The sequence below is a fragment of the Hypoxylon fragiforme genome, assembly GCF_022984875.1.
Source record: "Hypoxylon fragiforme strain CBS 206.31 chromosome Unknown GGS25scaffold_4, whole genome shotgun sequence".
Classification (NCBI taxonomy): Eukaryota; Fungi; Ascomycota; class Sordariomycetes; order Xylariales; family Hypoxylaceae; genus Hypoxylon; species Hypoxylon fragiforme.
Window position 1 is genome coordinate 2,411,116 of NW_026054759.1, and position 25,257 is coordinate 2,436,372.

The 25,257-nt window shown below is 48.7% G+C and overlaps 11 protein-coding genes across 11 annotated transcripts; 5 read left to right on the forward strand and 6 right to left on the reverse strand.

The window, feature by feature from the left end:
• Positions 1-339: 339 nt before the first annotated feature.
• On the forward strand, positions 340-2,856 carry GGS25DRAFT_487017 (major facilitator superfamily domain-containing protein). Its single transcript, XM_049260674.1, has 6 exons — positions 340-1,095; positions 1,168-1,319; positions 1,387-1,752; positions 1,819-2,140; positions 2,188-2,330; positions 2,411-2,856. Exons 1-6 carry the CDS (start codon positions 603-605, stop codon positions 2,597-2,599), a joined length of 1,665 nt encoding a protein of 554 aa, XP_049117950.1. The 5' UTR covers positions 340-602; the 3' UTR covers positions 2,600-2,856.
• Positions 2,857-3,504: 648 nt separating this feature from the next.
• On the forward strand, positions 3,505-4,470 carry GGS25DRAFT_520780 (uncharacterized protein; the record flags this gene model as incomplete). The annotated part of the gene is made up of 1 exon (XM_049263939.1): positions 3,505-4,470. One exon carries the CDS (start codon positions 3,505-3,507, stop codon positions 4,468-4,470), a length of 966 nt encoding a protein of 321 aa, XP_049117951.1.
• A 255-nt stretch (positions 4,471-4,725) lies between these two features.
• Positions 4,726-7,877, reverse strand: GGS25DRAFT_487019 (glutathione degradosome). Its single transcript, XM_049260675.1, has 2 exons — positions 6,571-7,877; positions 4,726-6,520 (listed from the first exon to the last, which is right to left on the reverse strand). Exons 1-2 carry the CDS (start codon positions 7,570-7,572, stop codon positions 4,919-4,921), a joined length of 2,604 nt encoding a protein of 867 aa, XP_049117952.1. The 5' UTR covers positions 7,573-7,877; the 3' UTR covers positions 4,726-4,918.
• Positions 7,878-9,799: 1,922 nt separating this feature from the next.
• On the forward strand, positions 9,800-11,055 carry GGS25DRAFT_487024 (mitochondrial inner membrane translocase subunit). Its single transcript, XM_049260676.1, has 5 exons — positions 9,800-10,114; positions 10,186-10,306; positions 10,362-10,442; positions 10,495-10,646; positions 10,708-11,055. The coding sequence occupies exons 1-5, from the start codon at positions 10,046-10,048 to the stop codon at positions 10,747-10,749; spliced, it is 465 nt and encodes a 154-aa protein (XP_049117953.1). The 5' UTR covers positions 9,800-10,045; the 3' UTR covers positions 10,750-11,055.
• Positions 11,056-11,124: 69 nt separating this feature from the next.
• Positions 11,125-12,653, reverse strand: GGS25DRAFT_520783 (N-terminal nucleophile aminohydrolase; the record flags this gene model as incomplete). The annotated part of the gene is made up of 2 exons (XM_049263940.1): positions 11,125-12,441; positions 12,504-12,653. 2 exons carry the CDS (start codon positions 12,651-12,653, stop codon positions 11,125-11,127), a joined length of 1,467 nt encoding a protein of 488 aa, XP_049117954.1.
• A 591-nt stretch (positions 12,654-13,244) lies between these two features.
• Positions 13,245-15,674, reverse strand: GGS25DRAFT_241803 (uncharacterized protein). The gene has a single exon (XM_049257117.1). It carries the CDS (start codon positions 15,508-15,510, stop codon positions 13,369-13,371), a length of 2,142 nt encoding a protein of 713 aa, XP_049117955.1. The 5' UTR covers positions 15,511-15,674; the 3' UTR covers positions 13,245-13,368.
• A 978-nt stretch (positions 15,675-16,652) lies between these two features.
• On the reverse strand, positions 16,653-17,238 carry GGS25DRAFT_487031 (uncharacterized protein). The gene has a single exon (XM_049260677.1). It carries the CDS (start codon positions 17,064-17,066, stop codon positions 16,809-16,811), a length of 258 nt encoding a protein of 85 aa, XP_049117956.1. The 5' UTR covers positions 17,067-17,238; the 3' UTR covers positions 16,653-16,808.
• A 372-nt stretch (positions 17,239-17,610) lies between these two features.
• GGS25DRAFT_520786 (kinase-like domain-containing protein) lies at positions 17,611-18,984 on the reverse strand (the record flags this gene model as incomplete). Its single annotated transcript, XM_049263941.1, has 5 exons — positions 17,611-18,040; positions 18,095-18,185; positions 18,244-18,387; positions 18,440-18,638; positions 18,691-18,984. 5 exons carry the CDS (start codon positions 18,982-18,984, stop codon positions 17,611-17,613), a joined length of 1,158 nt encoding a protein of 385 aa, XP_049117957.1.
• A 2,119-nt stretch (positions 18,985-21,103) lies between these two features.
• GGS25DRAFT_487035 (uncharacterized protein) lies at positions 21,104-21,799 on the forward strand. Its single transcript, XM_049260678.1, has one exon. It carries the CDS (start codon positions 21,156-21,158, stop codon positions 21,774-21,776), a length of 621 nt encoding a protein of 206 aa, XP_049117958.1. The 5' UTR covers positions 21,104-21,155; the 3' UTR covers positions 21,777-21,799.
• A 461-nt stretch (positions 21,800-22,260) lies between these two features.
• GGS25DRAFT_520788 (uncharacterized protein) lies at positions 22,261-23,705 on the reverse strand (the record flags this gene model as incomplete). The annotated part of the gene is made up of 3 exons (XM_049263942.1): positions 22,261-22,937; positions 22,999-23,089; positions 23,457-23,705. 3 exons carry the CDS (start codon positions 23,703-23,705, stop codon positions 22,261-22,263), a joined length of 1,017 nt encoding a protein of 338 aa, XP_049117959.1.
• Positions 23,706-24,463: 758 nt separating this feature from the next.
• GGS25DRAFT_520789 (uncharacterized protein) lies at positions 24,464-24,958 on the forward strand (the record flags this gene model as incomplete). Its single annotated transcript, XM_049263943.1, has 2 exons — positions 24,464-24,530; positions 24,690-24,958. The coding sequence occupies 2 exons, from the start codon at positions 24,464-24,466 to the stop codon at positions 24,956-24,958; spliced, it is 336 nt and encodes a 111-aa protein (XP_049117960.1).
• Between the last annotated feature and the right edge of the window lie 299 nt (positions 24,959-25,257).

The following is a 25,257-nucleotide window of genomic DNA, read 5'->3' on the forward strand; positions in this document are numbered from 1 at the left end:
TGTCGCAGGCTATTGGCAGAGATGGGAGGAATGCCGTTACGTCTAGGCACAATTACGTCTTTAGGCTGGATTGCAGTCGGCATCTTTCCATCGGGTTTACAAAGACCCAGCCCGAAATGACAATACCTAACCGCGTGAGATCATGTCAAAGTAAAGGCTGTATTCATGAGAGAAGGTGAATTGCACCGGTCCGCTGTCGGTTCGAAGTGACCATTTGATGAATCACGTGACTTTGTTCTGCTATATGAAGTAGAACGGCTATACTACTAAGGTTGGAAGTAACCTAGGTTAGATAATACCTGTTATACCTGTTATAAATTTACTAGGGCGATGAGCCATAGACCACCAATCAAAGAAGAGATTATCCTAGATAATAGGGGGTTTTGTACTGACAAAATACCTATATTGGAGATAACATCGGAATCATCCACTATCACACCATTTTAGCCTACAAATCACATAACGAGCAAATATGAAAATAGAAAAAATAGATATCAAAAACCAAAACCCCCCTGTAGATAGGCACACCTGGTGATACCCTCAACATAATCTTATTTCTGTGAAAACTCCCATGTAAAATTGAGATATTCACAAAAGCTTCAATGGCATCCAGCATTTCACCTACGAGCCGAGACGGCCCAGGAAGTCTTCCGGACTCAGAAGAGCCCGCGCCATCTCCCATGGGCGACTCAGAACCCAGTGAGCGCGCCCCCCTATTATCCTCCAGCCCGCCCAAGGAAGAAGACTGGGTGGCCCCGCGGCACTTCGCCTGGATCGAGCTGGCGATCATGTCGAACGTCTTCCTGTACGGCTTCGACGGCACCATCACGGCGTCCACCTACGCCGTGATCAGCTCCGAGTTCGACGCCACCAACACCGCCTCGTGGCTCACCACCTCGTATCTCATCACGAGCACGGCTTTCCAGCCGCTGTACGGCCGCGTGTCGGACATCTTCGGCCGCCGCATCTGCTTTTTTATTTCCACTGTCGCGTTTGCGCTTGGCTGTCTGGGGTGCGGGCTCGCGGGGGATATTGTCCTGCTCAATTCTATGCGGGCGCTTGCCGGGTTCGGAGGCGGGGGGCTGATGACTATGGGTTAGTGCCTAGTTTATATCTTCTAGTTGAGAAATTTGTGTGTGCGTGCAACTCTCGCTTACCCGCTTCTAGCTACCATTGTGAACTCGGACATGATTCCGTTCCGCAAACGCGGCATGTACCAAGCCCTGCAAAATGGCATATTTGGCTTCGGCGCGATATGCGGCGCCTCGTTCGGGGGCTCCATATCGGATACTATCGGGTGGCGATGGTGTTTTACTCTTGTGAGCAAGCACTCCCCCCACCTCTGCACCTCCGAGGATCTAAATTTAATCAATTTTCTACCTATAGCAAGTGCCGGTCTCTGTAGTAGCTCTCGTCCTCGGCCACATGGTCATCAAGGACCAGCGCACCGATATCAACGCGGTCTCGAGCTTAAAAGAGACCTGGCGCATCGTCGACTTCTCGGGAGCTCTCCTTTTGGTCGTGGCAATCTCCATCCAGCTAGTTGGGCTCAGTCTGGGAGGAAACGAGTTACCTTGGGGCAGCCCATGGGTGATAGGATCACTGGTGGGAAGTGTCGTGCTACTTGGCCTTTTCCTTCTGGTCGAAGCGAAGACTACGGCGATACCCATCATACCCCTCCGCATGTTAAGGGGCCGGCTGCCTGTATTCACCCAACTGGCAAATGTTTGCGCTGGACTTTCGGCTTATGCAGTGCGTTGCTTTAGTACCTACCTAGGCATTTATACCTCCCTATGCTAGAGACTAATCTTTCGGCAGTACCTTTTCCTCCTCCCTTTATTTTTCCAGATCGTTTTGCTCGATTCCGCCACGGCTGCTGGGGCTCGGCTCGCCATCCCATCATTGGCAACCCCTATTGGGGGGCTCGTGTCGGGCATCGTCATGTCGCGATGGGGCAAGCTCATTACTCTCGTCCGCACCGGTGCCATTCTCATGGCAATTGGAAATGCTCTAGTGACCTCATTACAGTTCGTGGACTCAAATTGGAAATACTACGTTTACATATTCCCAGCAAATCTAGGTCAGGGGATTATATACCCCGGTATCCTATTCACCTCTTTGGCTACCTTCGAACACGCCGGTATGTCCCCTGAGCCATCATTATGGTCTATAACTTAACTTTTTTAGATCATGCTGTCTCGGCATCGACTGTATATCTCATCAGATCTCTCGGAACTGTTTGGGGCGTATCGCTCACCTCGGCGATTGTCCAAACCACACTGAATGCACGGCTTCCAGTCGTTTTACGTGATGTACCAGATAAATGGAGAGTACGACCCTTTCATACCATCAGTTCTCACGGCCCCGTCAAACCTTTAGAGCAATACTGATGATAAAATTAACCTTGTAGATTATCGACGCGATCCGTCACTCAGCAGAAGCAATACGCGACCTTCCTCCCGATGTTCAACTAAAAGCCCGAATGGTTTACTACGAGGGTATCAAATATGCTTTTGCCACATCGACTGCGTTTGCAGTCGTAGCATTCTGTGCGGCGATGTGTGCGAGGGAAAAGGGACTGCGCAAAACAAGTGGTTAGCGAGTTCATATGTCTTCTGACGCCAACACCAATGACTCGTGGCTTTTTGCCTATTACTTTTACCGACTTCAATTTCATCCACAGCTTGATGGAAAGGCCATAAATACAATAGCTTAGGAAGGGGTTGGGATAAGAAAATGGATGGAAAAAACTAGTTCAACCTTCTCTAGGTTCAATGGAATCAGCAGCTAGGTAGCTACATAGTAGGTAAAGTAGATATACACGCAGCTAATACTAATTATGAATCGGTGAATCAGCTTCTTCTTACACACTAATCATGACTTACAACAATTAACCCAACGCGAATAATATGGCGAAAGTTGGTTCCAGTGTTCACGAAAGGGTCTTATTGGAAACCCCATTTGAAGGGACAATTTACGTCTGCCTAGGTACCCAAAGAGGCCATATCATATAATGGGCCATCTAGAATCATTGAACTCTGTAGGTTAGAAGTGTTTAGTCTCCAATAGTAGCCATTTAATACAGAAGAGTCTCACTTCAGGGGTGTGATTTGTTGTTTAGCTGTTACCGACTGATACATGACATACAAAGAGCTGAGCACTCGGTTGACACCAAATGACTTATCTAGAAGATGAGTGAACAAGATTCATACCTATGCTTTTGTTCTGGGGGTTTCTTAACTTAGGATTGGAAGGGGAATATATGCTGAGCTTCCCAATGAAGTTGTAAGAGGCGACATGAAGAGTACTCGCATAAAAAGGTAAAGGTTTGGTATCACTATACTCCTAACTCCTAACACGTAGAAGTATGGATGTTACGTGCAAAACGACGAATGATAATGTCCATTAAACTTGGTTAGGCGAGGTACCTAGGCGGGTAAGGGATTCATCACACCGATATATCCAGCGATTTAGCAAGGAAGAAAACAAGGAAAACGAAGAAAAATGCCCTCTTCATCTCACGAAGCCCACCCCCACCCCTCTCGATCTCGATCCACCAACGAGCCAAAGCGTGGCAAGCGATACTCGCTCAGAATCGAGTTCCTAGACGACGACGACGAAGAAGAAGAACAAAATGAGCGGAATCGCCACGCTGCTACAACTCGCCAACCAAGTATATCGAGCCGAGGCCGAGGCCGTCGTCCCTCGACGACGCAGCTAGATATCGCGACCACGGGACGGGATCGGCCACTAGAGGGGAACCCTCACCCCCAGAAACTCAAAGAACAAACGCCAATAAGCTCATCAACGGAAGCCGTGCTTGGATCCAGAAGGGAGCATCGCAACCGCTCTCCCCTTTCTCATACCGCACCTGCGCCCGTCGATAGACACACCTCACGAGCAAGGGACAAGTCGCGCGATACACGGAGAAAAGAGGACGACCATCACACCATCACCGCCTCCGACCTCTCCCAGGCCATCCGGGTCCCCGCAGCGGCGACGAGCGCCGTAGAGAAGAACAACACACCAGCAGAGCGCCCCCCACCAACGCGGGAGCGACACAACCGGCCTTCCCACCCCCGCTCCACTTCCCACAAGCACCCTGCATCATCATCATCATCCTCCTCCTCATCCCACCCCTCCCAATCCCAATCCCCTCCCCACTCCTCCTCCTCCTCCTCATCAAAGCACAAGAACCCACCGCACTTCCCGCCCGAACCCCAGCCCATCCCCGCCCCTCCACCGTCGCGATCGAGCCACCGCAGCCAGCAAGAATGGGAAGACCTGATCGACGCCGCGTACCAAAGGGGGCTCGCCGAAGGGAAGCGTCAGGCGATGCTGCAGACGCAGATGCGCCAGCCGCCGAGACCCGCGTCGACGCCACCAGGGGCAGGAGGGCAGCGGATGAATCGCGGACAGACTCTGCGGCAGCGGGTTTTGCAGCACTTTGGAGGGGGGTTGCGCGAGTGAGTGAGCGAGCGAGCGAGCGAGTAACTAAGCGAGATCCGGGGACTCCCTACATCATCTGTGCTATGATGCGTTGGATTATGGGCGAGCGGTAGGGGAAGGGGACAATATCAAACCTTGGAATACAATATTAAACGCACGCGAGGAAAAGCAAAGGGGTTAATTTATAAGAGTTTTGTTGTTGTATTTTGGCAGTACTCAGGTAAACATACTTCGTAAGCATTCTATAGAATCACAAGAGAGCGACATAGCTAGTGGTTCGTGAAAAGGGTATCTGTATTTCTATAATCCACTAAACAACGCAAAATCACATGCCTCTATTTCCACTCCGACGCCGAAGTAAATGGTAAGTGATATCACCAATAACATCAATGATATTTTTCTCTAGCCCTCTTCTACGGGAACATATCCACCACATGGTACCTAGGTAAACTAGGTATATGCTATATTTCTACAGCTTCTTAAACACATATGTGAAGATCTCCCGACTCTTGAGTAAGTTCACAACCCTGAGTCTTTCATTGTTCAAATGAGCTGAGTCAGAAGATTGACCACAGGGAAGATGAGCTGCCGGTGCATCAAACTCTTTCTCTAGGAATCGAATGGCAGGGATGGAGCCCCCCTCTCTGATATAGAGTGGCTTGCGGACTTTCGTACCACCCTTGCTGGAAAGTAGAGATGACCAGGCTTCTTTGAGGGCTTCTTCCAGAGTCCGGAATATGTAATTGCTAGGATCGCCAAGCCAAGGTTCAGCCTGGTTATCGATTTGAATACTGAGTTTGTTGTCGGACTCTAGATTGCGGAACTCTTCCTCGAGGAACGAGGTCAAGGAGCTAGTAACTTCTTCTACCTCCTGACCAGGCACGAGCCGAACGCTGATCTTGGCATTTGCGTGACTGCTTATCAAGCTGCCATCGGGACCGGACACCTTTATCTTGTGATGTGTAAGGTTTGGCTCCCGCCAGCGCGCCATGAGATTTGCTTTTAGGGTATCTGCAGATAAGCCTGGTTGACCTTGTTCCATGAGAACAGAGAGAATATCATCATATCGAGCTTCTTCCTCGGCTGTGAGGGGAAATATGCTATCATAGAACCCAGGAAGCATGATGCGATTGTGAGGGCCCTTGAGCTTCGAGAGTAATACCATAAGGTCAGACAACGGCTCGTTAACCATGTACGAACCGTCCACACCAGAGTGTAAGTCGGGAGTCTTTGACTCCACACAGACGGTTGCGTGCATGACACCTCTCAAGCCATAAGTTAAGCATGGCGTATCGTCGTTCAGCCAGTAACTGTTTGCTAATAGAATGTAGTCAATATTGCCAATGCAATTCTTGTATTTCCGTACGATCTCTTTGAAACCACGAGATCCCGACTCTTCCTGCCCCTCGATCAGGAACAACACGTCGGAATCTAGAGATTTGGCTTGCATGAGATCAGCTACAGCATAAAGTGCAGCGATAATGGGGCCTTTGTTGTCGCTAACTCCACGGCCGTATAGATACCCATTGGTCCCGGTTAATTGAAAAGGGTCATTGCTCCATTTTCCATTCTTCGTTTCTGCTGGTACCACATCGTAATGGCCATAGAAAAGTATTCTTTTTCGTTTCTCAGCAGGCTCTTGCTTCCCACTGAACCTGGCTAGCACCACGGGGTGGTGAAGGCTATCGTCATCACTTAACATCTCTACGTCACCGCCGAGCTTCTTAAATAAGGTACGAAGGAAGCTCGCACCTCGGCGACAGTCTTCTGCGTACTCAGGGCGAGAGGATATGGTCTTGAATGATACAAATTCCCTTAGCGAGGTTATCATCATATCCTCGTGTTCTTCCTGAGATGGCTGCTCGACTGATGCTTCGTTTTCCAGCATCCAAATGGCGACATTGTTGTCGTTGGCTCCTGTAATGTACATCGGGTGTCCATTGTAAGTGGTGATGGCCGAAGACAGAATTTTGCCATCGTGTGCCTTCCATTGGGTCAAACATTGATATTTCTGGCTGACGTTCTGGGCCGAGTCGCGCTGATAGCTTCCATAGTGCACGGTATTATGCTTCTGTTGTCTTCGTTAGATGTTATGCTACCGAGAGGACTGCATCCACTTACGCCGGCGGTCCCAGCACGACTTGCGCTCCATAAATAGCCCCATCCCATCTGTAGAGCCATGACATCACCTTTGTGGGCTTTAATCACCCTCAACTTTTGCCTCGTGTCCAGGTCCCATAGCTCAATAACGCCGTCTAACCTCCCACTATATAGGAAAGACCCGTCCACGGTTAAGGACATGACCGACATAGCATCTTGGTCACCAAGAACCAAGATTTCTTCAATGCCATTTTCGTATCCATCTGGACCAATATCCTGTCCACCTAGCTTCCAAACCTTGATGGTGCCATCCCCGCCACCAGATATCAGAACGTCCTCATTTGGTTCTGTGTAGGCGGTGGTACCCTTCGTCATTAGCATGCAATAAACATAGCCATAGTGCGCAAACATTTTATTCGCACGCGGATCTGTTTCAAGCACGACATAGGGTCGGGGTATCAAATCGTATCGCTCATCAGTAGGTCGCGGTGTGCTCGCGCCCCCTACAGCTCGGGAATCGAAAAATCGATGATTCCTCCGGTCTGGGTGATTTGATGAATCGTGGCCAACGCGTTTGGTAGCGTCTTTGAGGCTTACCCACTGGATAGACGTATTTTGCGCGCCATAGTAAACGGTTTCGTGCTGGGACGAGTAGGAAACGGAAAATATGTCGCCGAATGAGTCATTGGTGCTGTATATCTCGTAGAGCCGGTTCATGGAGCGAGGGCACCAAACATTGACGATTGGATCGCTGGCACTGGAAAAAAGGAGGGAGCCATCATCGGATAGGAAAAGGCACATGACACTACGCTTATGGGCTTGTATTTGATGGAGCCTCTGAAAGGTGCCTATTTGCCACACAAGAATCTCTCCATTCTGGGTTCCGGCATAAATGTTATCGTTTCCAACTACAATCGCAAGCACGGAGCTATCATGCTTGAGATTATGATGCAATTGAGGCGTTTTATGAGGAGGAACTTCGAGAATGGGGGTTGGGGCTGACATCGCCAGTGCGGAAGGCATGATTGCTATTTACAAGTCAACTGTTGGTGCCGAAACATTAAGACAGACCAAGTATACTAGGTAGTCTTGGGATTTCAAGTACTGGAAAGGTTGACGATATAGGCAAGGATCGTTTACTGTTGAATTGTTTTGAGAAAAATGACTGGCTGGAGAATGAAGAAAGTTTGATAATGAAATGTGAAATCCGTTGAAATTTAGGGACCTGGGTTACTACTATGTAGGTTTGTAGGTACCTAACCTTAAGGCATTGAAACGAATTGGGGTTGAATTGGAGTTGAATTGGAGGAGGATGGGAGATGACGTGTGGTGCGTTGATTGACAGAAAGACTTCTTTCTGTTCAACTGTGGGGAGCTTTCTTCAGTAGCGCACCTGCCTGCAAGCACTTGCAGCAATGGATGCATCAACTCAGATTCAATGCAGTAATGATAGCGCTTCAGGGGGGCCTTCAGGCACATTCCAGGGACCAGGATCAGTGGGTCGGAGTGGAACCAGTACTCTGGGGTATTAGTTGAGCTTAGAGAAGCTAAGTCATCATCATTGGCTCATCCCCTGAAATTGACTTCAATTTAACGGCATTAACCAGAGCCGTCGTGGGATCATCATCTTTTCTTTTCTTTTTTTTTTTTTTTTTTCGTTTTCAGTTCTTCCTTTTTTTGCCCTTTCTTTTTAACAGATCTCATGTGATGCATTGGACGGCATCAGTAGGTACCCAGTACATGTGTCTCCCTAGGTAGGGCAATGTTGGGTTGGGTTGTGCTGCACCCCAAGATGCAAGATACATACCACCTATGGGGTTTTTTGGTTCCGACTCAAGGTTGAACAACATGTAGGTTCATTACTGAAAAGAAAGGCCAACTTACACCCTATGTTCATGTTTCCGTTACCATATACATGGTGTTTCGTGTGGGCTTCATGGTTACCCTCTTTCTTCTTAATTTCCTCTTCGTCGATTTCTTGGCAACGTCGACACACTGCGACGTTCTGATCGAGCCCAACGGCCATAGCTGTAGACAGTCCTTAGATGATGTGTACCTAGATAGTTATCATTCGAGTGGTTGAGTGATAAATATAGGGGAAATGTGGGAGAATATATTTGAACTCAGCTCCTAAGAGCGGACCCAATCCCCTTTAAATATGCGGAATGGCGCCTGAAACCTGACTTACGGTGAGCGGGATTTTTCTGATTATGGGATTTTCGACAGATCAATTGGTCAGTTGGTAACAAGGCTTTGAGTGGCTACACGGGAAACATAGTCATGTCCAGGCTATGGCGCGATATCTGGCTGTCAATACGCGAGACATGATGGACCAAGCTTCATCTCCCGTTATATTCTCAGAATACATGTAAGCAAGAAATTGGAACTTGGGCTCTCTTATATATAAAGATAGAGTGGGCGAAAGGCTCACATATCAGAAAGTAGTACGAACGCCGTGCTGTCTGTTTTTTCAGATCACAATGTATGTACAGCTTGAAGTTGTGCTACCCAAAGAGAAAAGTCATGTAGTTTAGTGCAACTCCCACATGTCACACCACATATGTACACATACTACCATGTAGGTATGTGTTTACTATGTGTCTAGGTTAGCAGCTTGAAAAGGGTGGTAATAACTTGATCTTGGGAATGGGCAAATGTTCAGACTTGTAGATTCTATAGATTCCATATTGTGTTAAATACAATTTGAGAAAGAATATAGAGCTTGATATAAGGAATCAGATCCTTATCATTCCATGCTGCTGTTATTACTATCACAAATATGCCGTAACTCCCAACTTCAATGTTCTGCGTCGTATCATATCCCCCCGATATCGGCTTGAGGTTATTACTTGGGACTCAAGACTTCTCTTCTCTTCGTATCTAACATGAGATCCTAATGTCAATAGCCTATATACTCCAGTGACAAAGAAATGTTTCTAATTATGAGTCTGACTGTATAACACATAGTCTACTAAACAGCATTCAGAAATATGTCTTGGCGTAAATAGTAAAGTACTCAGGTATCCCTCTGCTCTTAAACTTTTAGCAAAGGTTTATCAACGTTAGTTATCAGATAATATGGATCTGCAAGGGTCAGAATGAAGCTACCAAAGCGAGAAGACGTTTAGTTATCGCTTATCGCTTATCGCTATCGAGTCAGTTGCATGTCCCGCTTGGCCTGTGCACGGGACAGTAACAAATTTCTCCATCGCCTTCCGACTTCCGTCATCAATTAAAAATAAAAATAATTTCTGAATTTCGACAATTTCTTAATTCGATCAATCCAATACCCACGCGCCCGCAAGCCCACGACGAACGCCTACACCGACAACTTGTCACTTCCGCTTCGCACATTTCGAATACCCTCGTTGTGTGTCCTACTGAGGCATTTCCAGATTTTTGCCCTGAGACTTTAGGCGATCTCGATTACTTCAGACGATAACCCATCCAGCATCAACCTCTTCAATTCTTTGATTAATCACCACATAATTTAATCATGGATCACGCACGAGACCCTTGTCCCTGGGTCATTCTGAATGACTTTGGAGGCGCTTTTGCTATGGGTGTACGTAAACGCTCCTTTCCCAGGTCTCTACTCAACTTTTAGAATGTGAACTGACTGGTATGAAATCTCAGGCGATCGGTGGAACTATATGGCACGGCATAAAGGGATTCCGTAATAGTCCAATGGGCGAGCGTAGGATAGGAGCAATCACAGCCATCAAGGCAAGGGCACCAGTATTAGGCGGTAACTTTGGTAGGCTCTGACGACTGAACATCTTGACATAAATCGGAACTTACCTATTATACAGGCGTCTGGGGTGGTTTATTCTCAACATTCGACTGCGCCGTTAAGGGAGTACGAAAGAAGGAGGATCCCTACAACGCAATTAGTACGTTATGTGGCCAAGCAGACCAACTACACTTTACTAACGATGGTTCTAGTTGCTGGCTTCTTTACGGGAGGTGCGCTGGCTGTTCGAGGAGGTTATAAGGCAGCACGAAACGGTGCCATCGGTTGCGCCGTTCTTTTGGCTGTCATTGAGGGCGTCGGAATTGGATTTCAGAGAATGCTAGCTGGCTCTACCAAATTAGAGGTTTGTATCCCAATTGATGGTGTTCATTCCATCGGACAATAAAATGCTAACCAGATCATAGGTACCGCCACCACCACCGAGCGATGAGAAAATGCTAGCTTAGATCCTGTAATAACGAACGCGACGAAATAAAGACACTCCCACTCTACTCCTTTCCGATAACTATTTCTATCGGTTTCATGTACTTCATACGGGTTTTAGGCGATCTTGACATTTACCTGCATAGGGGATCGGGAAAATAAATGTAAAATAGGACGGATTATCCTGCTTCGACAGAGTTTGGTTGACTCATCGTGGTCTTTACCATGTGTGACTATTCAGCGGGCATAATCATGACCAAATACAATACAATACTTAATGTTCACGAGCACGAACATTTGTGGTTCAATATACTACTCGCGATGATACCATGGGATGTATCCGTGGATTTACAATGTCTAATTCTAAATAGTCTCGCAGATTCTACCATCGACTATTATTATTCGAGGTAAACTCTTCCTGTTTTCTCCTCCTGCTCCAAAGCACCTGTGGGATCGCGTCCATCGTCCGGATGGAATATCCGCATCACTGCATTGCCATCATTGTCAATCCAAGCGCGAAACATTCCTCCACAATTATGATCCTGCAGTATTTCCGCCCGGACTCCCACGACCCGACCAGAAGCATCGCGAGAAACCACGCTCTCGATGCCAATCATGCCGCCTTCCCCTTCCCCCGTCTGACCCCAGCGCTCTCCAGCACTCCTCTGCAGCTCTCCGCCACGTCCGGCGACTTGATATAAAGCCTCTTTCGCCGGTAGTTTGCCCCACCGCGCGACGGCACCAACGGTCCTGGCGGCTGTTACGCGGAGGAAGGAGTCGCCGTTTCCGGTGCCTGATAGAGCGATAGAACGCGTTGTTTGTAATTCACGAGTAGCGCAGGGCATCTGTGCAACCGGCGAGTACAGAAAAGGGCTCGGCAAGCAATCCGCCACGAAGCCCCTCAGGCTCTCCGACAACTGCACCAGCGGGCCCGGCACCCCCAACCGCCTCCTCAGCCCACTCTCGCTCTCACCCCCAGCCTCCCCCCACTCCTCGGCCCAAAACCCCGCCCCCACAACCGGTGTGTCGCCAATCCTCCCCGTAAGCTTATTCGTCAACCCCCCCGTGCTCGTCGCCGCGCACAGCACGCCCTCTCCATCCAGCGCCACCGCACCGCACGTCCCCTGCGGCAAATACTCCTCCTTGCTCCACGTCGCGAGCCCGGACCCGTTTTTTTCGCGCCGAAGCGCCCGGATGTGCTCGTCCCACCGGTTCTGCGTGAAGAAGTATCTCGGGTCGACGAGCTCGAGGCCGTACCTTGCGGCGAGGGACTCGGCCGTGGGGCCGTGCAGGAGGGTGTGGCCCTGGGCGGAGGGGACGTCGGGGGAGAATCGCTGCTGCGTCTCTCCCTCCCCCTCCCCCTTCCCTGACTCATCCCGGCCCCCCACCAAATCCTCCCCCCCGTGCTCCAGCATCGCCTTCGCGAGCAGAACCGGGTGCTTTACCCTCCGTAGCCCAGTGACGCCTACCCCGCGCTTCGCGTGGCCGCGCGAGACCATGACGGAGGCCTCGAGCTCGTTGATGCCGTCGCGCGTGAAGACGGCGCCGTGGCCGGAGTTGAAGAGGGGGTTTTTCTCGAGCAGGGTTACGGCGTGGGTTGCGGTGGAGAGGGCGGAGGGGTACTTTGGCGGAGATGGTGAGGGTGAGGGTGAGTATGCATCATTGCCCTTGTGAGGGGGGAAGGGTGTGCGCATGTAGGTGTCTACCGTTGAGACCTGTTGAATCGATTAGTTTTGAGGGGAATGGGAAAAAAAATGGGTAGGGGAATAGTTCTCACAATAGTCAATAGAGCATGCTGGTACTGCCTGTACTTCTCCGGGCCAAGCTTCTCGGGCGTGATGTTTCCCGCGCCGCCGTGGATGATCAGGCGGGGTTTGACGTTCACATGTGGCCCGGCCGGTTGCTTTCTATACTCCATTTTCTCCATTTTCGCAATATTGATGTCTATTTTCTAGATTCTATGAAATATAAAATGATCGGTGCCACGATTGCATTGTTTTGTGAAGATAAGGACCAGCGTTGCACCCTATTATATACCTACCCAGGTAGGTGAATAACCGATATAGGAGTGGGAACCGGTAACTACATGCCGGGCAATTACCACCTACGTTAGATAACTGCAGCCCCACAGCCAATAGGGGCTGCGAATTGGAGCTAGTACCGAAGCAACATTGAATGAGCCCGCAGGACTTACCTAACCTAGGTAGGTTAGTAGGTAACACAGCGCTTCGGGGCCGGTGCCGGGTACCGGTGACCCGCATCTAGCCTTCCGCGTCAGAGAAACGTGACTGCGTTCCGGAAACTGTACTCCGATTACAATCATATATACCTAAGTACGTATATCCGTGGCTGACGTCGTTTGGGGGGTGGGTCGTATAGGTACCTAGATATGTAGTCCAGGATATGGAGTTTAAGCTACTCCTCGCTTATAACTCGGTTTGTAAGAATAGGCCGGATGCTAGAGATAGGGGCACACGCTAAGGATGCTCAGGCCGACGACTGCCATGATGTGGAGTACTATACGGGTTATAGGTAAGTCATATGAATTTTCACATTGGTACACTTGCGTCAGTACTCGGTTATTAGAAAGGTAGACGTATATACTCCGTATGGAGAGTATCTACTACACGGCGCGCTTTCTACTACTTATCGTAAAACCTCCACTCCGACTTAAAGTCTTTCTTAAGCTCCGTGTCCAGTATTAACGCCCTCAGCATCTCGATAGGCATGGTATTAGCCTTCAAGATTATATCGTGGAACTCCTTCTCCCGCAGTCCCCCCTTTCCCTCCTCCAACGCCTCCTTCCTCAACTTCATCATCTGTAAGGCACCTAGCATGTACCCCGCCTGATAGAGCGGGGAATACTCTCCAGCGAGACTGCGCCGTACTTCGCCCTCGGCCGTCGAACGCTCGTGGCCGACTTTCTCGACTAGTAGATCGACGCACTGCTCCGGGCTTAGACGGCCGAGGTGGAACTGCACCGAGAATAGGATGCGCGCGCACCGGTGCATGCGCCAGAAGAGGGTGCCGACCTTGTCCCTGGCCGCCCTGAAGAAGTCACCGCGCTCCCACAGCACCATCTCCCAGTACATCGCCCAGCCCTCGACGTAGAAGGGCGTGTCGAATAAGGGGCGGCGGTAGTGGCGATGACGCTCGCCGATGAAGACCTGCAGGTGGTGCCCTGGAATCATCTCATGTAAGGCCGTCGCCCGGCTGAAGTGCCGGTTGTTAGCCCGCATTGACATCAGCTTAGCGTCGTAAGGCATTTCCCGCGTCGGGTACGCCATCTGCATCGTGGTCCCGCCTAGGAAGAACGGCGACACCTTTTGCTGCTCCGCGCCGATCATCGTCATGCGGATCGCCTCCTCCGCGATGCGCGGCACCGTCACCAGGTCATGTTTCTTGACGTAGGCAGCGCTTTCGTCGATGAGAGACCGTATGAAAGCCGGGTATGTGGATGGTGACTCATACCGGTCTTTGACGTGCTCGAGAGCGCTGCGCCAGTCCTTATGGAAGTCGAGCTCTTCGGACGCCTTGATCATCTCTCTTTCACACCACGTGTACTCTTTCTCTGCGATCTGTAGCAGTTCTTCGGGCGTATAGGGTATCATCTCTGCCTCGAGATCGCTGAGCAGACCGTCCCGGCCGATAGGCTCTCCCACGATGGCATCGCTATCGCCGCCGGGCTTGATGCCTACCAGGACTTCACGCAGGAATTCGACAAGATTGTCCAGGGCCTTGCTGAGATCCTCGTACATCTCCGTTACCCACCAGTCAAACGATGGGTCATATTCGTTGTAGAAGTTGTACGTCTCAGTGAGCTTTGAGCGTAGTGCGGCGATTCTGCGCGCAGCTCGGTGTCCCGTGGCTCTCGAGTATTTGCTGACGTTATGGACTATGTGCTCCCGTGCTAGCTGGACTTGTTTCAATGCTTCGTGGAGGTTGTGAGCCACCGCCTTTGGGTCGACAGACACCGCGCGACGGCGCTCTTCACACCATGCGGTGATGATAGTGGCGTATGTTCCAAGGATGCCTACGAGTTTGGCGTCACGCGCCTCGTCTAGTTCGAGAGTGCGCTGCGCGCGGCGTAAGTAATTCCGGAGCAGCAAGTAGTCAACGCGGTCGTCCTGGGAGGCATATGAAGCAAATGGTTGCCTTTCAAGGTCAGCTAGCTCATCTCTGTAGAACTCCTCAAGCCGCTTGTTCCGGGACACTGAGCCCTCGATGTCGTAGTAGGCTTTTAGGTCGCGTAGGTCGTTTGTCACGCGCACTACACGATCCTGAATTGACTCAGTTGGCGGTGCTTTAGAGTAATGGTCAACAGATGTCCATTCCTCGTCGACATTTTCCGGTTCTGCCACTTCGATTTTCTTGGTCCAGTCTTTTATGGTGGTGCTTGATTCCGGAGGCTCCTTATCGCAATTGTTTTCTTTACCCTCTTGAGTCATCAACTCCCGGATCATATCATACACCTTCTTTGGGTCGGCCTCGGACGGAGAAGTGGCCCATAACGCCGCCCCTCCCCCAGATTTGCGCACCTTTTCCTGCATCGCGGGCGACAGCGAAAGTCTTATAATGTCAATGACGTTGAAGCGGTGAGAAACCCAGCGATTCGCGGCGGTACTACTCTTAGGCTGCAAAACGTTTTTCATAATATACCGTAGCAGATCTTTTTCTCGTAAGCACTCAATCAAGTCTGAGTTCCACCGCTGGTAGTCGGATGGCTCCCGAAGAGCGTGCCCTGTTGACAATGGTGGCTTGACCTTTCTAGTAGGTGGAGCCATCTTCTTATCGCAGCTTTGAGGGAAATGTAGTATTATCTCTCGAGGAAGGCGAATGTGATAAATCAACTAGAAATACACAATTAGCCTAAGCGGGGTTCGATGCAACCTTTCGTTTAGGTTAACAAGGTGTCCTTCTAAATTAACCACGGAAGTTTTAATTCATGCCTCAGGTACCTAGCAGAAACATGCCTGTGGAGGGCAGAGATAAGTGTGGGAAGACCTGTAGTTACCATGGATATTAAAAGAAGAGATGTAAGGATGGAAACACTGACTAACATTAGAGATGCGTGTGTTAAATACAAGGCTACAGTGCGCGCACTTTCCTTTCTAGCGTACCTGCCACTATCTGGCAGGTATATGCCTGAGGCAGGCACGTAATCGATATCAATCAAGAGGTGTGTGTAACAAACACTCAAGTCTTAATGTTTTCTTTTTCGCTTGAGAAAAGGGGGAATGCCTTCCCTGATTTAATGATTTGATGTTGGTAGCACTTTGGGTAGTCATGTGATGGCAGTATAGCCACGTGATACCTCAGGGATGTAGCGCCACTTACATATTATGGAAGATTGACGTTTTGTGTTAGATAATCGTTCGATTATTACTATGTACCTAGGTACCTAAGGTATTGTTTCTCAATCACCACAACTTCTGCATCAAGCATCGTAGATTCTCACACCTAATTATTTGTTACTTACTCTAAGAGGTAGTAATGTAGTGTGATCGGATCAATATTTGACTGATACCACCGCTACTGAGTACATACGCACCATGCAATCAATCCATTGGCAATCTGCCCACAATTCCGATCCCCATCTTTTGATGCACCCCTTTTCTGATATTTTGCTCATCCCATATCAACTTCAGTAACAAAATCAGGGACACCTCCCATGGATGGAGTGCCGAGAGCAAAATTATCCCTGGTCACGTAAAAGTCCTCTGCCTTTGTTGACGGGAACTGGAACTTGAAGTGCTCCACGATGTTGCCAAGCAGTAAGTAGATTTCCGCCCAGGCAAGACTGGAAGTGAGTAAAGATGATACGGAAAGAAAGGGAAAAGCGGGCGCAATGCCCTCCTTACCGTACTACTTATGTGTTAAAGTAGATGCAGGTTATGAGAGTCGTATGTCTTGTTATATTAGAAGAGTAAGTTCTAGTGGAAGCTACTGGAGATGTAGATAGTACATATATGCCACAGGTGTGGGGCGGATGTTACCAGCCACCCTATACTAGCCACCTGAATATTCCAACATTATGCAGTTCTCCTATCTTGAAGGTGTACTGGCCGTTCTGGTAGAGATCTTAGTCGCCTTCGTACCATCGCGTCGCGGCTGCAAGTTTGGGGCCCGGGAATCGGGCCAGGGGATGCAGATACAACCGATACAGCGCGACTGTCGCATAATATAGGACGATGGTAATGGCGATGCTCTGCCCTGAGAGTAACTTGAAGAATCCTTCTATGGCGGCGATGTTAGAATGTTCATCATTTGCGAAATGTGACAGGTGGGAATGAGAGTTGGAAATCGGGGTGGAGGGGCGGAAGACCCTGTGAGTAGTCATACCTAACCACCCACCTTTGTCTTTTTATGTTGGTTCTCTAGAGTAGATTACGAGAGGTTGGTTCGTAACGAATCACCCGCCTTGGTTGTTTTTTGGGTATCCCTTGCTTTAATCTGGATGTGCGCCCGCGACAGAGGCCGGAATGTGAGCAACAGCCAGCGCATAATTGAGCATTATGGCGAGCAGAGTGTGCGTAAGCTAAGGAAAGTGTAAGCTATACGTATGGCACTACAAGTAGTGATAGGTGCTTACCGAGGTACCAAAATCAAAGCTCCCCCCTATTTTGGACAAGCACACTCACCGTTCGTGTTTGATAAGTTCTTACCAACAAAGAATATCCCTGTACGCTAATCGTAAATCTATTATATCACGATGTAAGGCTCTAATCTATATAAAACTACACTTTTAACTATATTTATCCGAACCGTAGGTATGTGCACCTTTAGTGTCGTATAGTTGCTGTTCTTCCTGATAGAATTCGTGATATTTCTTACCTGTGCAGACGTTCCAATATGTGCCCACCTAGATATATAATTCACAGCTTTTAACTCGGGTTAAGAACATGTCTTTGGGCAAACGAGCGAATGTTGTCATCCGACTCGTTTTCACGGAATGGATAACTGGTGTATTTGTCTGCCGTCTTTTCCTGAACATTGCGTTCTACCTCCTGGACCAGGTATGGAAGGCTTGGCCGGTCGTTCACATTCGCGGCTAGACACAATGCTAAAAGGTTTCTGATATCTGGGTCCAGATTGTCCATCTTTCGTTTGTGGCGAGCTATAAGGACAGGAGGTGCTTTGTATGCGGGGTTTAAGCCATCTAAGTCTCTCGCATGCGACCTTATCGTCTTCTCCATCCCCCTTTCATCGGTAACTTTCATATTCCCGGCAATCCTACTGTTTCCTCCTACAATATTTAACAACACTCCGGCGATATTGAACATGTTATTCTTCACGGCCGCCTCGTTTGGTGAGCTACGTATAATCTCATTAGTGTACACCCCTCTTGAATGGCAGGGGACGACTCACTCTGCAGGCATCTCGGAGGAAGCGCCAAAGTCAATGACCTTCAGTATTGGGACAAGCTCATGCCCACCTCCTTGAAAGTCTCCAATCATAACTGACTCAAGAAATTTAGCGGGTTGCTCATTGGGAGGCACGGTATTCAAGTTACTTACCGTTTTGCATATTTAAATCACCATGAACTATCAGGGATTGAGGTAGTCTCTGCCCCCTTACCAGTTCTGGCACGATGCCATCTTGTACTCTCGTGTTCCCGGGATCAGCTGGTGGCCAAGCCATGGACACTAATGCTCGACATACTATCTTAGAGTTAATACAGAGAAAGGAATAAGATGGCCTCTCATAACTTACAGCAGAGGAAGAATCTCCAAATCATCCGGTTTGGTACGGGGCCATCGAAGTCAGCCAGTCTGTTTATCAACGCCGCCACAAGGCCGTTCGGGATCCACTCCGTAACCAACGCCGGGCGATTCAAGTACGAAATACTACCAACCATGGGTTCTCCTCGGACTCCGTATAGTTGCTGAATGTGGGAGGCACCTCGAAGTCGCTACCGAAAGGTTAGATACACCATTATTTTTACACTTGGCTCGTATACGCACTCTGAGGAATCTCATCTCCTGTCTGAGATTCTGATTTCCCTGATCATCCAATGACGCCTTTATCGCGAAATACTTTACCTCTCCTGACAAACCATTCGGGCCGCCACTGGTCATTTTCATCTTCATCGTGACTCCTCGCGCCCCCTGTCCCACAATCCTTTCCATCCTGAACTTGATCTCATTTTTTCGGTCGAAGCTTTCCAGGAGACTCCGCACCACCTTCAATGCTTCCAGAGAAGCGTTATTTTGCCCCGGGAGATTCGGCCCTGCGTGTTGAAACCCAAAGCTAGCCATTTCGTAAATATTTACATCGAATTATTAGCCTAACATAACACAGACCCATAGAGGGATTTGAGTGAGTGCTTATTAGATTCTACGTCATTGTGTAGTACGCCGGAAGCGGAAGTAATGGGACAATGGTCTAGGTATCAATGCCTTTATTTCTCTACGGCAACTAAGGAGCTATAGGGATGCTTCAACAAAGCATTATCCACGCCTTGCCTAACGTCTGATGAGGATATATGTGCCTAGATACGAACTACCATGCTTCTGTTCTCAACCCTTTCTTAAGAGCAACAATGCCACTGTATTTCTGAGAACTCTTTTGTGCAACATTGCACGAGTTACAACCAATTCATAGGGCTGATTATAGTATACCATGTTTCGTCAAGGTGAGGCAGGCTAAGCGTCAGACAAAGACCCTGAGGATTGAAATTGTTGCAGCTTCTGCTGCAACCAAGAAGAAGAGGAAAGGAAGAAAGCTTGCTTGATTCCTTACTACAGTGACGGAGTGCCAACATATGGGCCATATGGGCCATATGGCTCTAGTGGAGCCTATGGTGCCTGAGGTACCTGCAACAGAAATTCATTGTTGTAGCATGAGACTGTTTAAGATCGAGTTGTACACCTTGAATAAATTTGCACTTCTATGCTGAAATGATTGTCTAGGGGCTGATCTCAGGTACTGTACATGTAGTCACCGTGAGTATATGTACGAGGTATATGATCTAGGCATAGCCTCATAGCTCATGAGTCTCTTGCTAAGTCAATCAAGTACACATATAAGCTCATATACCATCTCTCTTCATCATTCTCGACGGACTATGTTCCAAGGCTTATATGGCGGGCATTGAACGGCGGCCTAACAGGTAGATAGGTAAGTAACCGGTAACTCTCGCTGTGCTTACTATACCACCGGTAATAACAAAAGCAACAGCAAGGTTAGAAATAGTATCAACTTATAATTTAAATAAAGGCGTCGACAAGGTTTACAAACCCCATTTTTGGTATACACCAACAATTTTGGTAAATATAAAACATTAAAGGAAGTCGTATATACACTTCACCGGAAGTAATCGTATATTATAACCAACCCAACTACACCAAAAAAAAGTCGGAGGTATAGTTGGATTGATCCAAACCTTACTTTTAACCTTGCCATTGATATATTATAGCCTTAGAGGTCCAAAAGATGCTATTCATATGGAACCACTCGAGGTTCCCCGGGAAGATCAAAATCTTTCGACAGTACGGTATCATCATGTATATGTACCTGTAGAGCAACGGCTTTTTGATCGTATTCTCGAACGTAGGTATCGTTCAAATCGACAGCGTATGAAGCGAAACAACATTATTGTGGCAAGACAAGAGAATGATTTTCTGCCCATAAGATTCCACAATTCCCGTACCGATTTCTTAAGATTTTGAAATGCTGCATATCACAATAACAAAGCTCCAAAATGGATGTATCAGATCTGAATTTGCTTAACCAACATACTCTCACGTTCGGCGTCGAGTTAGAGGTGCTCGTCGCGTGGCTGTGGGAAGATGAAGTCGACCCTAAGCCCGAGACAGCTGGCACGCTACCGCCAATCATCAGAATTCCTCTCAAGGAAAAGCAAGAAATGATTGATGTCTTCGGGGCCAGCCCGACTGAAGACCAAGTGCAAGATTATATCTACGGCCTGATGAGAAAAACTTTTGAAGAAAACGGGCTACGCGCCACACCGGGAGAGTATACCATGTGGAACGTCAAAGGGGACTCCTCCGTGGTCTCAACCACAGATCCAAACGGTGATTACTCGTGGCTTGGCGCTGAGATCGTTTCCCCAATCTTAACGACATCCAGTGAAGGATTCGGCGCTGTCAGGTCGGTTGTAGACCTCCTGACCTCCAAGTATAGAATGACGTTAAACCACACTTGCGGCTTCCACGTACACGTTGGCGACGGCGTGAAGTTCTGGTCCGTAGAACAAACCCGTCGCATCTGTGCATTTCTATGGGCCGCCGACCCCATTCTCGCTACTCTGCATCCGCCTTCCAGACGACTCGTTGAGTATGCACAAAGCATCCGAGAACGGAGCCATCTCGCAAAGGGCTCCAAAGTAGGCGATATGCCAACTTATGACGAACACTATAATGAAGCTTGTGACCTATACCGAAGCGGTAGGATAACCGGAAAGGTGATGACTCCCAGATCCCCGTTAGCGCAGACGATCGAGAAGCAGATCAAAATGGTGTTGGAAATGACTGTTCCCATAAAGTCTCAATACAAGGGCCCCTATGTCCCGTCCACGAGCCGCACTATGGATCGCCTCGCGTACCCAAGTTTTGTCATCGAGCTCGATAAACCTGGAAATCTCGACAGGAAAGCCACGTCTGACCTCGGGGTATTCTGGGGAGTCGCGCAGCTACTCAATGCCCGCACCACGTGCGAGCTGGATTGGTTGCTTGAAGCCGGTGAGCGGGCTAACTATAGCCTCAGGGCCTATTACTGCGGCAACGATCCACCGAACCCCGGCACGATTGAGTTCCGCGAGGCAGCTGGCACTGTTCAGGGACAGTGGGTTGAGACCTGGGCCAGGATCTGTACTGGGCTCATAATCTTTGCCCTTTACTCGCCGGTGGACAGCTACGTCAATGTTCTTCACAATATAGACCGGGCTGCGAGAGGTGGAGTGCCTTACGATGTGGTCGATCTTCTGGATCAGTGTGGCCTCGGCGCTGAAGTACTACGCTTCGTGCAGGCCCGACTCACGACGTATAAAGATCGATGGGGCCTGAAGTTTGTTCCGAAAACCTCCTGAAGGTAGTGACTAGGTAGGTGTCTATCCAATGATCAATCCAGGTACGCATACAGAGAGCCAGTAAATATAGGTAGATGTAATTGAATAAAGTTATCACGTTGTGTAATTTCTATTTTATCCCGTACGTGCTGCTCGATCCTAATATCATTGATTTTATATGTAATGTTTGAAGAGATAGTATTGGGTATTGGGGCTCGGATTACTATGAGCATTTCAAGCTACGCAACCTAACCTCCGTGCCAACTGGACTCCAATCTATAAAAATCATAGAGAAGCATCGACATCAAGTGATGTTGCGTAGTGTTAGATCAACGCAGCTCAAAGCTCCGGCATCCCTTCCCTCACACTTGCCGACGGCACCTTCTGACCCCCTGGCACCAAGTCCTGAAAGACTCGATGTGGATCGTATACCCGTTGGACAGCCTGCAACCGCTGGACATTATCCTCGCCGTATGAAGTAATCATTGGCTGTTTGTCGTTGGCCTCATTCATGAAGGAAGATGTACTCCAAGTTTGCCGAGGAACGCCTTGCCAGATCAGTGATCTTTGCATGGAGTGACTCGATGGCGGCAATCGCAGCGCTGTCATCGTCGGCGTCCCACCAGCCCATGTTTATGCGAACCACGTCTGGTTCACCGGCTGTAGTCCTAGGGCGTTCCCGCCGCGTTCCTGTCCGGCCAGTGCGACATTTTGAGTGATCGGCTGTGCGGTACCAACGAGGGAGCCAGCCTGTAGTTTGGAAATGGCAGCGATTTCTGGGGCAGTCGCAAGTAGGTTGCTGATCTGACCGAAAGAGTTCGCTGTTAGGCTCGAATGCCTCCGAGTACCACGTCCACCTTGGGATGTCTGTCGAAGGAAAAGACCCCATGAGTTCATGCAAGGTCGTGAAACCTGTCCGGTGTAATACGGGAGTCAGACTGTAGAAAGCCTTGTAAGCGTCAGGTCGCTCTACAGCTTTGAGGTATACCAGTGTGAGAATTATGGAGTCGTTATTTGTGGCGAGGTTCAGTACCATGTTGGCGTACAGGTCCTTGTTTGGAGTAGTCTGGTATTCGTAATAAGCCTGGAAGACATCTAATATCTGATCCATGGTGAATACTATAATCCCGCCCCAAATCTGGCCGCTTGTGAAGGCCTTGGACTTGAAGCTGGTGACAATGCCTTGAGAAAGGTGAGGTGGGAATTGGATGCTACACGAGATTTGGAAGGTAGCGGATCATACCAAAGTTGTTGGCACCCCCCTTGAGCGCCCAAAATAATTCAGAATGGTCTTCTTCGGTAGCCTCTACGACACTTCCATCGTCTAGAACCACCTATAAATTCTCGTGTTCTTAATACTGTGATGTGCTCGACAGTCCTCAAGGGAGTGGCATTTACCTCGTAGCTTACTACATTGTCGCAAACTAGACCATACAAATCCGATAAATATGACAGACCACCACCGAGCACAAGACCGCCAACGCCGACATCTAGCACCCTTCCGCCAACGACGGTGACATTATGCCTGTCTAGAGCTGTATACACAGCGCCCCACCTAGCTCCGGGTCCAAGCGATACAAGGGCGGTGGCGGCATCGCAAGCTACTTAGTTAAGCCGATCTGTAGCAATCAAAATCCCGTTATCAATGTTTGCATCGAAGGGATTAGTCGACTAGCCGCCGGAGCGGAGGGCAAAGGGTACTTGCTCGGCGACGAGCACGCGAACCAAGGACTTTACGTCAGAAGAACTAGCTGGGAGGGCAATATATGTGGGACGTTTCCAGGCGGTCTGGGACCAGCTCTCTGCCCTGAGGTTTGAGTATTGGTAATCGGAGGGTAGCACGATAACAGAGTCGAGCTCGGCCCGAAGTTGCTCACAAACGTCAGAGGCCGACAGGCTAGTCTCAGTTGCTACATACCCTGTCATGATGGGGTAATAGAAGCCAGCCATAATTGCCAATAGGCCCAATGGCGATTATGGTGCTTAATGAAATTAGACTGGAAGACCTTTGCTGAGGTGCCATGTTTATGAGTGACGAGGAATGAAAAAAGAAGTAGGCCTTGTGTTTTTCTCTGGCCGATAGCAAGCCTTATGTTATTTTCCCACGCTTTCTAGAAAGCAACGGAAGAATATAAGAATGAAAGAGACTGTAAATGATGTTGAGCAACTCAAAGGATAAAGGATCAATGAAGGGGTGATGAACCTTCGCAACCATTGGTGCTGGCCCCTTGCATAGGTACCGGGTGACGGTAAGTATCAAAGTAGGTAAGCCAACCGAACAGTCGGCACTCCAAAGAGTATAATAAACCGCAACGCACTCTGGATTTCTGTACGGCCTTGTTCCTGAGAATTTCCTCAAAGAGTCATCCCTTCTTAAGCACCACCAAACACAGACCGCGGGGTACAGTTAGGGGGAACAGAAATACAGACCGCGGGGTACAGTTAGGGGGAACAGAAATAAACAATCCCACATGCCGTGCACACAGGCTGAAGTTCGTAGCATTTTAGTTCTTTAATAGTTGAATGGGCTGAGTTCCTCGAACAATATACATGTGCATTCAAGTTAATCCCGTGTAACCTAGGTTGGTACATTGTGCAAAGGGTCCTCTCCAGGTGTTGAAGTAGATGCAGGTTATGAGAGTCGTATATTTGTTATATAAGAAGAGTAAGTTCTAGTGGTAGCTACTGGGGATGTAGATAATACATATATGCCACAGGTGTGGGGCGGATGTTACCAGCCACCCTATACTAGCCACCTGAATATTCCAACACCAGGTATGTAAAGGTGTTGGTGTTGGTGTTGGCATTAGAATGGTAACCTCCAGGGGAAGACTGCCATAGTTACGGGGGCCAACATCGGCATCGGTTTTGCGACTAGCCGCCAGCATCAATAATTGGGTTTAAGCAAGCTCATACTAGCTGTGTGAGATGAAGAGAAGGGCAAGACTGCCGCAGCGAAGCTAGCTTCGGATATCGACCTTAAAGAAGACACAATCGAGGTTTGGAAGCTAAATCTTTCTGTCTATGAGTCTATCGTCTCCTTTGCCGAGCGGGCTAGAGGTCTCCAACGTCTTGATATTGTAATTCTTAAAGTATTTTGGGAATACAGCGCTAGTGGCGGCGCGATGATCACTGATGCTGCGGTGAACCATGGAGAAGAGATACATGGGAAGTTCTTGTCGTTCCAGGAGGTCGAAGGGTAAGTCAAGTGATAATAAAACGGGGTTAACGCTCACAAGATAACATCGACGCTAACATATCGACGAAGCATGGCACTAATCATATACACGCCAGAAGGGGATGGAATCTCGGAGCAATTGTGGAAGGAGACGATGGATGAGTTTAGATTTGAAAATGCCCAAATACATAAGACCCTTTTACGTTGTTTTTCATTCGATATATCGATTCTGTCAAACCATACCGCAACGCCAAGAAGTAATATCATGACCAGATCTGACTTCAATTGACGAAAATATCCAATTTCAAGATAAAATGATTATGG

Coding starts and splice junctions, on each gene's coding strand:
- GGS25DRAFT_487017 (XM_049260674.1), top strand. CDS start 603: ATGGCATCCAGCATTTCACCTACGAGCCGAGACGGCCCAGGAAGTCTT. Junction 2,141..2,187: donor GGCTACCTTCGAACACGCCG/GTATGTCCCCTG, acceptor TAACTTTTTTAG/ATCATGCTGTCTCGGCATCG. Junction 2,331..2,410: donor ATGTACCAGATAAATGGAGA/GTACGACCCTTT, acceptor TTAACCTTGTAG/ATTATCGACGCGATCCGTCA.
- GGS25DRAFT_487019 (XM_049260675.1), bottom strand. CDS start 7,572: ATGCCTTCCGCACTGGCGATGTCAGCCCCAACCCCCATTCTCGAAGTT. Junction 6,521..6,570: donor GTCGTGCTGGGACCGCCGGC/GTAAGTGGATGC, acceptor CGAAGACAACAG/AAGCATAATACCGTGCACTA.
- GGS25DRAFT_487024 (XM_049260676.1), top strand. CDS start 10,046: ATGGATCACGCACGAGACCCTTGTCCCTGGGTCATTCTGAATGACTTT. Junction 10,115..10,185: donor GAGGCGCTTTTGCTATGGGT/GTACGTAAACGC, acceptor ATGAAATCTCAG/GCGATCGGTGGAACTATATG. Junction 10,307..10,361: donor AGTATTAGGCGGTAACTTTG/GTAGGCTCTGAC, acceptor CCTATTATACAG/GCGTCTGGGGTGGTTTATTC.
- GGS25DRAFT_241803 (XM_049257117.1), bottom strand. CDS start 15,510: ATGGCTCCACCTACTAGAAAGGTCAAGCCACCATTGTCAACAGGGCAC.
- GGS25DRAFT_487031 (XM_049260677.1), bottom strand. CDS start 17,066: ATGACTACTCACAGGGTCTTCCGCCCCTCCACCCCGATTTCCAACTCT.
- GGS25DRAFT_487035 (XM_049260678.1), top strand. CDS start 21,156: ATGACTCCCAGATCCCCGTTAGCGCAGACGATCGAGAAGCAGATCAAA.